A 17,914-nucleotide genomic window follows, 5' to 3' on the forward strand; every position below is an offset into this window, starting at 1 on the left:
AGCTAGGAGATCCCCTGTACGCGGCCACTCCTCTGGAGGTATGGTCTTTTCTTTAAACCGCACCAGGCTTTCGCCTTTTCATCCAGCCCGCTGCATCCTGTACTGCAGCTGCGGGTGTGGTTTTCTCTCAGGGCTCTCCCCAACAGTCACTGTATCTCCAGGGAGTGGGCTACTGTTTCATGCCGTTGCGCCACCCATGCTGGGCTTGTTGCCTTGCTCTGATGACTGCCACCATCTTAAATCCTCGCAGCCGCGTACTTTCTCTTCTCACTACCGTGTGGGCACTGGCAGGGACAAGGCACGGGAGTCCATCCTACTGACTATGCCAAAATGGTGGTGGGCACGGGGCAGGCAGTGTTAGTAGTAGTCATGGTTGCAGGGGATGACAGGCCGCAGCATAGCTGGTCATTATCCCCTTGCCTCCCTGTCGTTATACCACACACAGGAGAACTTCGTAACAGTTCAGGCAACACCATATTCTCTTTCCCAGGAAATAAAGTCCAGTCAAGGTTTCTTTTCTCAAACAAGCAAACTTTACCTTCCTTTATCTTCTGCATTACCTCGGTCCACGCTTCGCCGGTACTGGTACTCTTAGGGTTCCTTACATCCTTCCCTCTCATACACAATTTGGACACAACCCTGACTCCCCTACAGCATCACTGTACACAAATTTATCATGTCCCTCTTGAAACATGTACAGTGAGAGGCCAGAAGCAACCATAAATGGAAAACTAAATAGCTTCTTGGAGTATCCAAGTAGGGAGTCTGGATAGGCTTGGACGAGGTACAGGCAGGGTCAGGACCCGAACCAGGTGTCAACAGGCAGGAGGGGCTGTAAACAGGTACAGGTAGGAACAGGACAGGACTGGACAGAACAAGCTGGACAGGACAAGCAGGACAGGATGGGATGGGTGACCTGACAACTGGATAACAGAACTCAACTGACTAGGAACAGATGGTGTTGAACAGGCCCCTCCCCAGGTGGGAGCGTGCACTAAATTCCCAGTGCCTCTCATTACTAGGAGTGGCGCGCTGGCCCTTTAAGAGAGAGGCAGCGGTGCATGCGCATTCCCTAGGAGTGGTCCCGTTGGTTCTGTGATGAACCCACAGACTCCGGGAAGGGTCTTCCATGTGGAAGAGCTCTGAAACGCCATGCAGCATAGAGGAAGCCGGCCACGGTGTTCAGTAACAGCGCATCCCTGCAAGGAGTGAAGGGACATAGCGCTACACATTGTAGCTTAGCAGGTTGACTGATTATAGTTGAGTAGGAGTCATCCTATTAGCCAAGTTTAGATCTTGCATCACGGCCGTGCAAAACATTGCCTCAGTGGGGCATAATTGACAAGGAAAGTGTCTGGCTGAAACTGCTTCTGTCCCGACTGGAATACATTTCTTGCACTGGCACATAACAGCTGAGAGATCAGAAATGTCTGGTCTCTTAATGAATTTGGTGCATCTTACTCCAGTGAATCCTTGATCCAGAGTGCTGTGCAAAACACCAATCTTTATGAACTAACATTTATCCATTGCCTCCAAGCAAACAATTAGCTGCAACATTTTTTGGAGCAAAAAAACAAAAAACAAAAACAAAACCAGAGCAGCCTCAATAAAAAGCACGTGTGGTGCCCTGGACAAGCCAGGATGTCACAGGTACTGCAACAACACACCCCACACCCCGGTTAGGCACATCAGTCACACACAAATCCTTGTTGCCTCCCTCCAGGGGCTGATGTCCACACCAGGTGGGGTGGAGCCAGGCGGTTGGCCCCACCCACTGAGGAGTACACAGTCTTGGAGGCGGGAAAGGAAGGGAGTTTAGCTCGGGCAGAGCTAGAGAGTAGTTTGGAGTAGAAAGGGAGAGGAGTAAAGTAGTAGTGGAGGAGCAGACTGACCGTGTCCGGGTACGTGGCCCGGGCACCTACAGCAAGGTTGGCAGACGGTGGTGACCGTCTGCAGGAGGGGCCAATCGACGCGGTACCGTAGGACTGGGGACGGACGGTGGCCCGCCGGTACCGAACCGGGGAGCGAAGAGAAGCCAGCACCATTCGGCAGGGCTTACGGACCCCGACCAGGCTTGGAGTCGCCGTAAAACTGGTCAAATCCGTTAGCGACGGGAACCTCCGGGGTTTCCCAGCAGCAAAGACCCGATTGAAGGCAACCGCTCAACCATGAAGGGAAATACAGTCACCGCCAAGGCTACAGTTCCCAGGGCCAGAGCCTGCGGGCAAAAGGGGCTCCCTCGGCATCTATCCATGCTGGGGAGCGGGTTACCTGTGGGAAGCCATCGGGGCCGAAAACACACTACAGGTGCAGGGAAAGGCAGTCACCGCCAACCTACCGGGAGTGACCACCGCAGCCGTCTGCAGAACCCGTCCATGCAGCCGTTTGTTTTACCAGAGACTCCGTGTACGTTACTGGCTGAGTGAGTACCACAGTGCCGTCTGGCACCGCGCTGCCCCCGCGACCCTACACCTCACCAAACCCTGCCATCCACTCTCCAGTCACCCCATACCGGGCCCCGGGACCACCCAAACCCCTACCCACGGAGGGGAGAAAAACATCTTGGCTGCTCCCCGTCATCGCTCCCGGGATCCCCGTCCAGAGCAGCGGTGGTGTCCCAACCTCACCACAAACCGTGGGTGGCATCACGAACCGACTTCCCCAATCCCAAAAACTTCCCCCTTTCACTCACGGGCGAGGAGTGCCGCTCGAGCCCCCCGGATCCGGCCCACCGCTCGAGCCACCGAGCAGCGAGCAGCAAGCAGGAGGCTGCAGCAGCGCCGGACCCGAGCGCCAGCGAGAGAGTGCAGCAGCGACGGCCCCCTCCCCGCCGCGACACACATATGTGTGTAAAGGCTAGAGATGAGCGAACCGGTCGCGGTTCGGCTCAAGGTCGGTTCGCCGAACGGACGTCCCGTTCAAGTTCGGCTCGTCGAACGTTCAACGAACCGAACTCGAACTGCATAGGAAACAATGGCAGGCAATCACAAACACATAAAAACACCTAGAAAACACCCTCAAAGGTGTCCAAAAGGTGACAAACAACTCACAACACAACACAAACACATGGGAAAGTGACAAGGACATATACTCATGCGAAAACAAAAGAGCTGGACAAGGAAAAAGAGGACACACAGATATATGAGTATATGCAAGGAAACATCGATGCCATTACTGTGCAACTTGAGCCCTGCTCATTTTAGGCTTCCAATCTGGATAAATTGCCTGAAATTGCCACGTACGCCTTGGGGATCTTGTCGTGTCCTGCAGCCAGCGTTCTCTCGGAACCTGTCTTCAGTGCTGCTGGGGGTCTGCTGGCAGATAAGCACACGCGTCTGTCCACTGACAATGTGGACATGGCTCTCAGAGGACTTTTCTTCCCCTGGGTCAGCCAGGGGAGGCGAAAGGCACGCGTATTTTTGAGAGTGCTTCATGCAAAGCATCTTTTTCATCTTGAAAATTGGGTCAACTGATGCCAGTCAAGTGGGGTGTGTGTGGCCCAATTAGTGACAACGAGGGAGACTGTGGTTGGAGTCCCCTCGCTGTGTTTCTAAAAGAACCAAGATGAACAAGTCATGGCTCTCAGAGGACTTTTCTTCCCCTGGGTCAGCCAGGGGACGGGAAAGGCACGTGTATTTTTGAGAGTGCTTCATGCAAAGCATCTTTTTCTTTTTCAAAAGGGGGGTCAACTGATGCCAGTCAAGTGGGGTGTGTGTGGCCCAATTAGTGGAAACGAGGGAGACTGTGGTTGGAGTCCCCTCGCTGTGTTTCTAAAAGAACCAAGATGAACAAGTCATGGCTCTCAGAGGACTTTTCTTCCCCTGGGTCAGCCAGGGGACGGGAAAGGCACGCGTATTTTTGAGAGTGCTTCATGCAAAGCATCTTTTTCTTTTTCAAAAGGGGGGTCAACTGATGCCAGTCAAGTGGGGTGTGTGTGCCCCAATTAGTGGCAACGAGGGAGACTGTGGTTGGAGTCCCCTCGCTGTGTTTCTAAAAGAACCAAGATGAACAAGTCATGGCTCTCAGAGGACTTTTCTTCCCCTGGGTCAGCCAGGGGACGGGAAAGGCACGTGTATTTTTGAGAGTGCTTCATGCAAAGCATCTTTTTCTTTTTCAAAAGGGGGGTCAACTGATGCCAGTCAAGTGGGGTGTGTGTGGCCCAATTAGTGGCAACGAGGGAGACTGTGGTTGGAGTCCCCTCGCTGTGTTTCTAAAAGAACCAAAATGAACAAATCATGGCTCTCAGAGGACTTTTCTTCCCCTGGGTCAACCAGGGGACGGGAAAGGCATGCGTATTTTTGAGAGTGCTTCATGCAAAGCATCTTTTTCATCTTGAAAATTGGGTCAACTGATGCCAGTCAAGTGGAGTGTGTGTGGCCCAATTAGTGGAAACGAGGGAGGCTGTGGTTGGAGTCCCCTCGCTGTGTTTCTAAAAGAACCAAGATGAACAAGTCATGGCTCTCAGAGGACTTTTCTTCCCCTGGGTCAGCCAGGGGACGGGAAAGGCACGCGTATTTTTGAGAGTGCTTCATGCAAAGCATCTTTTTCTTTTTCAAAAGAGGGGTCAACTGATGCCAGTCAAGTGGGGTGTGTGTGGCCCAATTAGTGGCAACGAGGGAGACTGTGGTTGGAGTCCCCTCGCTGTGTTTTACATGATTTTCGAAGGGCATGACATGCCTAAGAGGTTGAGTTTCATCATCTGCAACTTGTTGGCAACAGAAAGGCTGCCTTTACACCTTTTTGAGACCGAGGATTTTTGAGACCTTATGCCCATTGCAGTGCCCCAAGAGCCGATGGCCAGTCGTCACTCCTTCTCCAAGAAAGGCGTGCCCGCGCTACCACAGTAGGTCGCACACAACCTCACCGATTCCTTGAGAAACTCTGTGTGTGACAGGGTGCATTTCAACACAGATACTTGGACCAGTAAGCATGGACAGGGGAGTTACATGTTGCTGACTGGGCACTGGGTAACTATGGTGAGAGATGGAGAAGGGTTTGCTGTACAAGTCTTGCCGTCCCCACGACTTGTGTGTCAATCCTTCCTCTGTATGTACAAGTTCCTCCACTGCTTCTGCCTCCTCAACCTCGTGTGGGTCCTCCACCTCGGCCCAAACCCTGTGTGGTCAGGCCACCCTTCCTTGTAACTGCGCCCAAGGAATCCCACACACCTCCTTACTATGCTGGCAGCAGAGCTCAAGGCCATCAGGCGGTCAAATGTTTACTTTGAAATGTAGGGGAAATGTGAGACACCGCTGAGGAATTGTAGATGGTTAGCTCTGGAGAGTGAGACCGAGTTTCATCAATGGTTGTCTCCACTCAACCAGCAGTCAGGGAAGGTCGGGTGCGACAATGATGCAAACCAGTCTGCGACCCTTCTTCAGGGCAATGTGACACACATGCCTTGTATAGCTCACGTGTTGAACCTGGTTGTCCAGCAATTTTTAAAACACTATCCCGGCCTACATGGCCTTCTGCAGAGAGCACGGTGTAATGCCTGCCTGGATCGACACACTCAGATGGGCTGTAAAGGATAGGCTAGAGGCAAGCCACTCACCAAGCTGGACACCCAGAACCCTGAAACCCTTTAACCCCTATACAGTGATTTGGAATTACACAGGGCCCAAGTTGATCAATACCTGTGGAAGGCTGCAGTTCCAGAGAATAGTAGTCATGCAGGGTCAAAAACATTAATTGAGGAAGAGGAACAGAATGGGATGGCCAGGACTTAATCAGAAAACAAGCAGAGGTGAAATGCGGATCGGCCAACGAGGTACATAAACAGCAAGCAGGAAACGTAGTCAGGTAACAAGCACACAAAATCATAAAACTGAACTGGGGGTAACAGTAACAAGAGGTTCATAGCTTTGTCTGGCAGTGGTCTGCAGACAGGAGGGGCCTAAAAAAGGGTGTGGTGTCTTCCCATTGGGACCAGAGTACAAATTGATTGAGTGGACTCCGTTGGTGACTTAACAGCCGTGTGCGGCAATGATGCAAACCTGTCTGCGGCCCTTCGTCAGGGCAATGTGACACACGGGCCTTGTATGGCTCACGTGTTGAATCTGATTCTCCAGCAATTTTTAAAATACCATCCCGGCCTACATGGCCTTGTGCAGCGGGCACGCTGCTATGTGCTCACTTTCATCCTTCGCACCCAGCAGCTCAACAACTTTCATCGCTCCGGAAGTCTTAGGGTCTGGCAGTTAAACGCCGGAAATGCGATGTTCCGACACGCAGGAATTGGAATCTGCACATGTTGCAGCGTGTGTGGCAGCACCGCAGAGCCCTGCTGAAATACGGTATGACGTATACCCTGGGCTAACTTGATCCAGAGGTGGTGCAGATCACGCTGCTGGAGTGGTGTCAGATCAAGGACCTATGCACCCTTCTACACAGTTTACAAATGTCGACGAAGATGTTTAGCACTGGCAATGCCATTCTCAGCGTAACAATTCTGGTCATCTACATGATGGAGCACACTGTAAGCATTATTCGGAGTCAGGTATTGGTCCAAGAGAAAGGTGAGGAAGTACAGGAGGAGTTATATGCAGAAGGGATAATAAGATCTACAAGGTCCATAGGGTGAGCGGCACCTAGGCAGCAGTTATGGTGGGGGATAGGGATTAACAAGGGCGCATAGTATCAGCAAAAATTGTTGAGGAAGGTGCAGGAGCCATGAAGAAATGGAGGACGAACTTGCGATGGGCATGGAAGACTCAGCAGATGAGTGAGAGCTTGCTCACATTTCGGTTGTGCGAGGTTGCGGGGAGAGGGCAGAGGAAGGAGGCACGATTCTCACCTCTCTGCCACTAACACACCAAGGACTTGGTCCTCCTTGATGCACAAGACACATGAGCTCCTTCTTGCTGCACTACCTACAACATGACCCTCAGATTGTACGAATTCGAAGTAATGCTAACTACTGGGTTGCCACACTGTTAGATCCCCGGTACAAGACAAAATTTGGCGAAATAATTCCTGCCATAGAAAGGGACGCACGTATACAGGAGTATCGGCAGAAGGTGGTACGGATTCTTAGATCTGCTTTTCCAGTAAACACCAGTGCTGCACCGAGTGAATCTCAACGCTTTGTCATGGATAGGAGGAAATGGTCTTTTACTTGTCCACATCTGAGGGACCGAGGGCTGGCTGCTGTGCTGAGATGGCATTGAGTACGGTGTCCCTGCAGAGTTGCACTTTTGGTCATATACAAAATGAGTTGAAAAAGGACAGATGCTGGTGGAAAGGGGAACAGGTGTGTTGGAAAGGGGAAAAAAGTTTTGGTCCGTGGGTTTGGTGGTTAAGCAAAAGTAACATTTGATGAAGAAACACCATCTGTTACGGTGGGACTGGCAGATTTGGATAAGGTGGTATATATTATGTTACCGCTATATAACGAAAATTAATAAGAAAAGAAAGAGAAAGGTATATATCCCCATCAGCAGTCAGTGTCCATCGTGCTCCCAGATGGAAAAGGAGAGGTTGGCAACTGGAAGGTTTGGTGGAGGATACAGAGCTGTGTGGCTATGAAACTAATAGTAGCCTGAACCAAGTTAGACGCCACTCGGATCTTGAGACTGGGAGCCCTGTTAGCGTCACAGGGTCCACACGCCCACCCAGCACAGGAACTCCCTGTTAACATCACAGGGGCCATTCAGTACGCTGACCGTGTGCATTGGGGCCACACCTGTGGACAGCAGGCGCATCAGCAGCAGCAGGCCTGTTAATGCCACTGGGCTGCACAAGCAGGACTTGTAGGACAGGAGCTGGTCTTAACTGTTCTGCGTTACCAACTGTGGTGGCGGCCTGCATCGACGCCCTATCCCTGCCTACCTCTGGCCTAAAGCCGCAATGGGTTCAACACATGGAGGTGTGCTCTTTCGGAGCATAATAGAAGACTGCGCACCTCCTTGTTGTCTCCAGCCCCTTTTATAACCTGGGTCCGCCCCAAACCAGGGTGGACCACAATGCACCTCCTGGAGACAAAAGCAGAGTGACACGTCATGAGTGGCATAACTAGCGTCCTATTTGGAACCGCAACTTCAATGATGACCTCATGGCTGTCATGACCCAAAACCTCACCAGTCATCGTCTGACCATCAATAATGAGGTGACAAGTCATAGGGGCGGGCCTCTGCAAGCCATTTGGGAGTGGCCTGGCCACATCGTCAGGACACCTGATGCCCTGTGGTCTAAATGGGCCCCCCACATCAGGGGCAGGGCCAAAGAGTTCATTACCGAACCTAGTTTCTGATGCAGTAAGTGCCTGACCATGGTCAGTTGCATGAAATACAGTCTCTGAAAAAAGACTATCAGCTTTAGCATGGTGTCTAGGCACAACACAGGACTTAGACCCGGCACGGAATGTAAGTACCTGTGCAAAGAGGCTTTTCGCACTAAGTGTGGGAGCATGCGCTGTAGCCCGAAATGAAGACTTAGCCTCAGGAATGGCACAGTCAGGCTGAGCATACTCACTAGGCGAAACACTGGAGTTAGGCTGCGGCTGGGGTTAATCGGCACACGCATGCGCACTAGCTGCCTCTCCACACTTAGACGTGGAGGAGAAAGCAGCCAGCTGGACAACCCGAGGCACAGGCCTAAATGGCAGCTGATGCCTGGGCGCAACTGAAACCGCAGCAGGCTGCTTGCGTTTAAGGCGTCACCGTTTTGTAACAACAAATACCATCCAAAAGAACAGGTGTACTTCTTCCCATGGATAATCTGATATGATCCCTTTTTTCATGGACACGACCATTGCTAACAAATGTAGATGAGGCCAAAACAGCAGCTGCTTCAATGGATCTGAAGTGCTCCATAAAGTGGCCTCTCCTCCACCCCAATTTCAAGATCCCAAATACTCCATTCCTCTGTGGTGTCAATCCAATCGCACTTGCTTCCTAACAGCTCTCAAGTTTCCACCAGCCCTGCTGAGTATGGGGTGACAGAGATGGTTGAGTTTGCATAGCTGTTCAGTCGCACTATAGCCTGGGAATCAGAGGTCTGCTCCAAAGCTGCAATGAGTACAGACAAGGAAGTTATTATTATTTTTATTATTATTGATTTATAGAGCACCATTGATTCCATGGTGCTGTACATGAGAAGGGGGTTACATACAGAATACATATACAAGTAACTATAGACAGACTGGTACAGAGGGAAGAGGGCCCTGCCCTTGCGGGATTACATTCTAAAGGATTTTTGGGAAAAGACAGTAGGAATGGTTTAGGTTGAGCGTCAAGTACGTATGGTGGTGGTGTCATTGAAGGTTATAGTCATTTCTGAACAGATGAGTTTTCAGATTCAGTTTGAAGCTTGCGGGTGTAGCAGATAATCTGACGTGTTGAGGTAGCGAGTTCCATGAGACAGGGGAAATGATCTGCGCAGATGGCCAGAAGCTTTGTGAGTGGGATCCAGGCCCCGATGAAGAAGGTGCTGAGCCTAATCTACACCCTCATTTCCAAAAAGTAAATCCTCCTGGTGGAGACAATGGGGAACATGATGAGGAGCACAGATACCTGATTGGAAGGACAACTTTACTATTCGGTCAGGGCAGGAAGAGGTTGTCTCGGAGGACTCAGGATGAGGGGAATGAAAACACACAGGGTTATTGATGAGGTTGGAGACCACACTTACTGTCAAACCAAAGTCAGCCAGTCGATGAGGTCAGCAGAGGAGGTGGAGGAGGATGCTACTGACGACGAGGTTACGTTGCGTCTTCCTGGCCAGAGACAAAGTACTGGAAGCACGTCAACAACTGAATCCTGGACCACAACTTTGACTCTGAGCAGAAGTCGTGTTGGCTATGCAGGTCGCATGGGCTGTAAGCCTTTCCTAGCCTGTGAATTTTTGGACATCGCAAAGGATCACCCAAGTCATGGAATCTGTAAGATTTGTCAACAATCTGTAAGTAGAAGGCAAAAACTCACACTTTTGAGTACTTCCTCCATGAAGTATCACATGGATATGAATTGACAGCGTGAAGGTGTATTGCTCAGCTTTAGCAACTGTCAACGCAATATGCTTATTTGCCGTTCATTGCATGCATTGTTGCAGACTACACACAAGGGGCTGCTGTTTTTTTGTATCTGCCTTTGGTCACTATAGCAATATAAAATTGCTTTTCGGGTGTGGACTTGGAGATGCTGTCTATGAACAGAAGGAAAAGCTAAAGGTGTGTGTTACAGCAAGGAGCCACCGCGGAAACAGTTCGTTCAATTGTGAGGGGAGTTGTGTTGTACTTTGATGATGAGCACTGTAACGTCAGTGAGCAGCATCCTGTGCCACAGACCAACATTCTTACGGTGCTGTCTATACTGTTTACCGTGAGAGGAGCGTAAAGTCTGTATTTCTGGCAACTGGACATCACAGTACCCGGGTACGGTAGGCTGTGCCCAGACAATAATGCGGGCACGCAACACTTTGTTTTATTAGCAAAACACATATCTGTTCTGGGTAGGCCGACTATATAGACAATAAGACTTGCTGCCTCTGCACTGTCAAATTGTCACGTACAGTTTAAATCATAGAGGGACAGCAACACATGTTTGCATTGACTGTTGCTTTTCAAGATTTCCATGACTGTGTTGCAGAGCTGTGTGGTTTGCATTCACACTGTTATCATCTGCATTATCTGTGAGGCTTCAGCTAACAAGGGTATTCAGGGGGGGTAATGTGTTTTGTCTATGTTTAGGTAGATAACTTGGAAGCTCTTGTGATGCGCCACTGGTAAGTCGTGTTCGCACACACACACACACACACGCACAAACACAATTACTGCTACGCAGAGGGATTAGCAGGTAGTAGGCAACAGAATAGATTGTTCAATTATTTAAATTGTATGCATGGTTCTTATTGTTTGTTTTGGTAAAGTTAAACAATCATTTATCAACCCAACTGCCTAGAGTCCTTTTCCTGTTGCCTGGTTTTGCTGCATACTGGGGAGCCCACCCTGTACACGACTTAAAATGAACCATAAGTCGCAATGTGAATTTCACTGCTCTACAATGCGGCCTAGCGTGCCTGTGCAACCACCGCCTGCCCCATCAAGTGTATCTGCGTGCTCTTCATCCTCTGTGACTGGGGACAGCAGTCACACATGGTTTTTCACACTGAACTTCAACTCCTTTACCCGCAACAGGGAGTGTGATTGGCAGGTCATCACTTGTTTTGGAAGTGGAAACAGAAGGTATTGTTGAGCTGTCACACATCGAGAGAACCATCATTGGATGCAGGCTACATTATATCCACGCCTGCACCTTCGTCACAGATTGCCTGGACTACCTGCAGTTAATAATTGCATTCCAGAAATGGAAAGGAGTGTAGAATGCACATGTGTTGTACCTTGCTTGGCAGCAAAGGAACACTAACTTAGTATTACAGACAATTTTAGGATGGCAGAAAAAGAGTCAGCTCTTTGGGCAAATTAAATAGCGTGGCAAAAGTGGACAGATGGGTACAGTGGCCGTGTTCTGTGGGTACCAGGACAGTAAAAGAAGCCTCACTTTCTATCCCTCCTAATGATCAAATGCAGCAAGGAATTCCCTGAGTTTGCTATAAAATTAGCATAGCAAAATGTGTATTAGGGTAGAATGCAGAGGTGCTTGAGATTGCTTGGCACAAGTGGCACAATAAAGGAGTCCTACAGGCATTTTTTGTATGCCACTAAGTTGCAGTATTTTTTGCTATCATTATAGCTTATTAAAAACAGAGCAGGAGGGTGTCATGCAGAGGTGCTAGAAATAGCTTGGCACCAGTGGGGCACTAATGGAGTACAACAGCCACTTCTTGTATGCCACTAAGTTTACTCAATTTTTGGTATTATAATGGCTTAGTAACAATGAGTTTGAGTGTACAATGCAGGCAGACGTGCTGCAAATATCTTTGCACTAGTGGGACGATACAGAAGTCCAACAGCCACGTTTAGGATGCCACTAAGTTTCCTCAGTGTTTGCTAGTATAATGGCTTAGTAACAATGAGTTTGAGTGTGCAATGCAGGCAGAGGTGCTGCAAATATCTGTGCACTAGTGGGACTATACAGAAGTCCAATAGCCACGTTTAGGATGCCACTAGGTTCACTGACTGTTTGCTAGTATAATGGCTTAGTAACAATGAGTTTGAGTGTGCAATGCAGGCAGACGTGCTGCAAATATCTGTGCACTACTGGGACTATACAGAAGTCCAACAGCCACGTTTAGGATGACACTAGGTACACTCAGTGTTTGCTAGTATAATGGCTTAGTAACTATCAGTTTGAGTGTGCAATGCAGGCAGACGTGCTGCAAATATCTTTGCACTAGTGGGACTATACAGAAGTCCAATAGTCACGTTTAGGATGCCACTAGGTACACTCAGTGTTTGCTAGTATAATGGCTTAGTAACAATGAGTTTGAGTGTGCAATGCAGGCAGACGTGCTGCAAATATCTGTGCACTACTGGGACGATACAGAAGTCTAAAAGACACGTTTAGGATGCCACTAGGTACACTGAGTGTTTGCTAGTATAATGGCTTAGTTATAATGAGTTTGAGTGTGCAATGCAGGCAGACGTGCTGCAAATATCTGTGCACTACTGGGACTATACAGAAGTCCAATAGCCACGTTTAGGATGCCACTAGGTACACTGAGTGTTTGCTAGTATAATGGCTTAGTTATAATGAGTTGGAGTGTGCAGAGGACAGGAGGGTACAGTGCCAGGATTGTGGGGCTCTGGGTAGAGGAATGGAAGCCTGCCTTTCTATTCCCTCCTAATGGGGAAATGCAGCGAGGAAATCCCTGACCTTAGCTACACAGACGCTGTCTCTGTTTTCAGGACCTGTCACCTATGGCTCTGACCCTGCCGGTACGAGCCCTTAAAAGGACTGATAGAAAGTGCTCTCCCTAAGCTGTCCAGCGCTGTGTATGGAGCGCATACAGCAGTATCGGCGATAGGACTCAGGACGGAGCTGCGCCAGTGATGTCTGACACCAAGGACGCAGAAGGCAGATAATGGCGTGCTGGAGGAAAATGTCCGTTTTTATAATGCAGGGACATGTGACATGCAGATCCTATTACACATGCCGTTGCTTCTCTGGCTAAAAGTCCACTTAGCTGTGTGTGTGTCTCGGATTGGCTGACATGCTGGCCCTCCCCACTACACGCGCGCGCTTAGGGAAGGAAGACAAGGAAAAAAAAAAAAATGGCGATCGCCATTATACAAACAGCAGTGATCTGACGGAGCTGTTCCCCCGCACACTATACACTGAAATGTCATAATAGTGTGAGTCACAGAGTGATTTACACTATTACAGCGGAAAGCCAGCTAGGAATTAGCTGGTTTTTTGCTGCTAGAACCGTTCTCGAACATTTCTAGAACTATCGAGCTTTTGCAAAAAGCTCGAGTTCTAGTTCGATCTAGAACAGGCCCCAAAATCACTCGAGCCGCGAACTGGAGAACCACGAACCATGAACCGCACTCAACTCTAGTAAAGGCACCCTAAGAAATGATTGAGGAATATCAGAAGGTGGGAGGAGAATTATATAAAAGGGAAATATCCAAATCATACAAGGGCAGCAAAATCTACATCCTAAGAATAAGAATGAAAATTTACTTAAATGGACTCTCTAATTATACACAACTTGATCTCATTTGATCTGCAAATCAATTTATTTATTAATTATAAGTCCTCACCACCTAAAATAAAACTCACTAAGCAAATGGAGTAACAGAAGACGGAACACCACTGATGCCTCCATTCTTGAAGACAAATCGACAAGTAAAGGGCACTTTACACACTGCGATATCGCTACCGATATCGCTAACGAGCGTACCCGCCCCCGTCGGTTTTGCGTCACGGGCAAATCACTGCCCGTGGCACACAGCATCGCTAACACCCATCACACGGACCTATCTGCCTAGCGACGTCGCTGTGATCGGCTAACCACCTCCTTTCTAAGGGGGCGGTTCGTTCAGCGTCACAGCGACGTCACAGCTGCATCACTGAACCGCCGCCCAATAGAAGCGGAGGGGCGGAGATGAGCGGGACGTAACATCCCGCCCACCTCCTTCCTTCTGCATAGCGGCCAGGAGGCAGGTAAGGAGAGGTTCCTCGTTCTTGCGGTGTCACACGCAGCGATGTGTGCTGCCGCAGGAACAAGGAACAACTTTGTTACTGCTGCAGTAACGATATTTGAGAATGGACCCCCATGTCACCGATGAGCGATTTTGCATGTTTTTGCGACGATGCAAAATCGCTCATACGTGTCACACGCAACGGCATCGCTAATGCGGCCGGATGTGCGTCACTAATTCCGTGACCCCAACGACTTCGCATTAGCGATGTTGTAGCGTGTAAAGCCCCCTTTAGAGTCGAATGTCTGCTAAAAATGATAACTTAGATGATTTTAAGGATTCTTTTACTCACTGATACAGCTGTCAGACGGTCTCTATCATTTGGCTCCTTATCGGGGAGCTAGTGATTGTGGAATAATGCAACAGGGTGCAGGGATATTGTTTGTTCTCTCGATGGGAGCCGGTGTGAACTTGGGGCACAGTGATATCCGGTCTGCCCCTCTTATGCACTTGCCCGTTAATGAATTTCCAACAATAAATCACTATCTGTATATTATTTTCCAGCGTTATAATTATACCATGCAGTATATACTCCATTGTGTTTGGCAGATTATTGGCACATCTACCCACACCTCTTGGGTTAATTACAGGGTGGAGCTACAGGTGTGATAATCTCCTATGTTGGTAAAAAAAAAAATCTTACATGTGCGAAAAACAGAAGAGAGGAGACTGGATCAGCGCTTTCTATTCTTTGTGCTCTGGTCACCACAGGACTCCCGGTAGGATGGCATGTGCTCGATATTTTGTTGACTTCTTTGCTCCAGGGTCATTTATAGTCACTACATTAGAACCCTGATAATCAGCCATCTATCATTTCCTCTATCTCTATCTATCTATATATCCCTCTATCTATCTATCTATCTATCTATCTATCTATCTATCTATATATCCCTCTATCTATCTATCTATCTATCTATCCCTCTATTTATCTATCTATCCCTCTATCTATCTATCTATCTATCTATCTATCTATCTATCTATCTATCTATCTATCTATCCCTCTATCTATCTATCTATCTATCTATCTATCTATCTATCTATCTATATATCCCTCTATCTATCTATCTATCTATCTATCTATCTATCTATCTATCTATCTATCTATCTATCTATCTATCTATCTATCCATCTATCTATCTATCTATCTATCTATCCCTCTATCTATCTATCTATCCCTCTATCTATCTATCTATCTATCTATCTATCCCTCTATTTATCTATCTATCCCTCTATCTATTTATCTATGTATCCCTCTATCTATCTATCCCTCCTATCTATCTATCTATCTATCTATCTATCTATCTATCTATCTATCTATCTATCTATCTATCTATCTATCTATCTATCTATCTATCTATCTATCCCTCTATCTATCTATCCCTCTATCTATCTATCTATCTATCTATCTATATATCCCTCTATCTATCTATCTATCTATCTATCTATCTATCTATCTATCTATCTATCTATATATCCCTCTATCTATCTATCTATCTATCTATCTATCTATATATCCCTCTATCTATCTATCTATCTATCTATCTATCTATCTATCTATCTATCTATATATCCCTCTATCTATCTATCTATCCCTCTATCTAGCTATCTATCTATCCCTCTATTTATCTATCTATCCCTCTCTCTATCCTTCTATCTATCTATCTATCTATCTATCCCTCTATCTATCTATCCCTCTATTTATCTATCTATCCCTCTCTCTATCCTTCTATCTATCTATCTATCTATCTATCCCTCTATTTATCTATCTATCCCTCTATTTATCTATCTATCCCTCTATCTATTTATCTATCTATCCCTCTATCTATTTATCTATCTATCCCTCTATCTATCCCTCTATCCCTCTATCTATCTATCTATCTATCTATCTATCTATCTATCTATCTATCTATCTATCTATCTATCTATCTATCTATCTATCTATCCCTCTATCTATCTATCTATCTATCTATCTATCTATCTATCTATCTATCTATCTATCTATCTATCTATTTATCCCTCTATCTAGCTATCCCTCTATCTATCTATCCCTCTATCTATCTATCTATCTATCTAACCCAAGTGGAACCTTTTATCAGAATTTACCTCTAGAAGATATTTCTACAGCTTTATCAGTCTCCCAATACCTGCTTTAATGAAGCCAAAATTAGCCCAAAACGTTGAATGCACATGTTTAAAAACTAAGTTTAATTGTTTTTCTGCTCAAGATCACCGGACTAGTCTGGGACCACTGCCAGTCAATCACACTGTGCTGTAGTAGCTCACCCACAGCAGTGGGACTGACATACCATCAGTTGCGTAGGGAACGTGGAGGGGAAGAAAAGCGTCAGCTTTTTTGCCTTCCTGTTGATCTCAGGCAGGGCACAATTAAATTTAGTTGGCACTGCAAAAATCCAGTTTGGTGCCTCCTCCTATACACAGCTTAAATGGTTTGTGTAATCATCACGTGACCGCTCATATGCAATGTTCATACTTACACAAAAAAACAATTATACACTTGACGGAATAAGCTCTAGGATTAACATTCTATAACTTCGAAGTATAGAACAATGAAGTCACTGGACAAGACATATTTTCTTCTTTTGAGAACACAAGAGTTGACTCTTCTATAAGATACTCCCCTTAGTCAGAATGGTGAAAAATCTTTGTCTAAAGCGGGCTTTACACGCTACGATATTGCTAGCAATTGCTAGCGATATCGTACGCAAAAGCACCCGCCCCCGTCGTGCATACGATTTCGTGTGATCGCTGCCTCAGCGAACACTATCGCTACGGCAGCGTCACACGCACTTACCTGGTCGTCGTCGTCGCTGTGACTGCCGAACAATCCCTCCCTCAAGGGGAAGGGACGTTCGGCATCACAGCGACGTCACCGCGACGTCACTAAACGGCCAGCCAATGAAAGCGGAGGGGCAGAGATGAGCGGGACGTAACATCCCACCCACCTCCTTCCTTCTGCATTGGGGCCGGCGGCAGGTAAGGAGACGTTCCTCGCTCCTGCGGTGTCACACACAGCGATGTGTGCTGCCGCAGGAGCGACGAATCACATCGATAATCAACCATTACCGATTTTTGGTTTTGGGACGACCTCTCCATGGTGAACGATTTTCACCATTTCTGAGATCGCTTAATGTCCCTGGTAAGTATCACACGCTGCGATATCGTTAATGGCGCCGGATATGCGTCACTAACAACGTGACCCCGACGATAAAACATTAACGATATCGTAGCGTGTAAAGCCCCTTTAGGGTTAAAAGCCAATAATTGGTTTTGCAGTTATTTTTGATTACTAGAAGAACTTTCCAAAAATATTCATAAACGTTAAATAAGTAGAAAATAATTATATAAAGATATCTTGATCTGCTCTACTATTTGTGCAATGTTGGTGATATGAAAGGCGTGTCTGAATCTGAAATGTTATGTAATCCTGTGATCATCAGTGGTGAGGAAGGTACATGCCCTCAGCTATAAACCGTGCACTGTAATGTAAGGCTCATTTCTCCACCACAGGTATACAGTATCTGGGAACATGTGGCCCCTCGATCCAGTCACAGTTCTTCTGTTTCTCATCACATTTATCTTTGTGGCAATTGTTGCACATAAACAGAAGGAACGTGTTCACCCAAATTATCCTCCTGGTCCAAAACCATGGCCAATAATAGGAAATATTCCCATCCTGAATGTTCAGAAACCTTACTTATCATTTCAAGAGGTAAGATCTGAAGGTCACTAACATTTATAGGTGTTTCATGTGTACTGTACATAAAAGGGATGCGTGGAATGTCTGTCATG

The 17,914-nt window shown here is 47.3% G+C and overlaps 1 protein-coding gene across 1 annotated transcript in view; it reads left to right on the forward strand.

The window, feature by feature from the left end:
* Window positions 1-14,754: 14,754 nt before the first annotated feature.
* LOC142295731 (cytochrome P450 2K4-like) overlaps window positions 14,755-17,914 on the forward strand; it is a 100,258-nt gene continuing 97,098 nt past the window's right edge. Inside the window, exons 1-2 of the mRNA XM_075338823.1 lie at window positions 14,755-14,823; window positions 17,633-17,834. Coding sequence (XP_075194938.1) covers window positions 17,652-17,834 — 183 coding nt within the window. The 5' untranslated portion in view covers window positions 14,755-14,823; window positions 17,633-17,651. The remainder of the gene's footprint in view (window positions 14,824-17,632; window positions 17,835-17,914) is intronic.

This window comes from Anomaloglossus baeobatrachus, chromosome 3 (genome assembly GCF_048569485.1).
Source record: "Anomaloglossus baeobatrachus isolate aAnoBae1 chromosome 3, aAnoBae1.hap1, whole genome shotgun sequence".
In the NCBI taxonomy this organism is placed as follows: Eukaryota; Metazoa; Chordata; class Amphibia; order Anura; family Aromobatidae; genus Anomaloglossus; species Anomaloglossus baeobatrachus.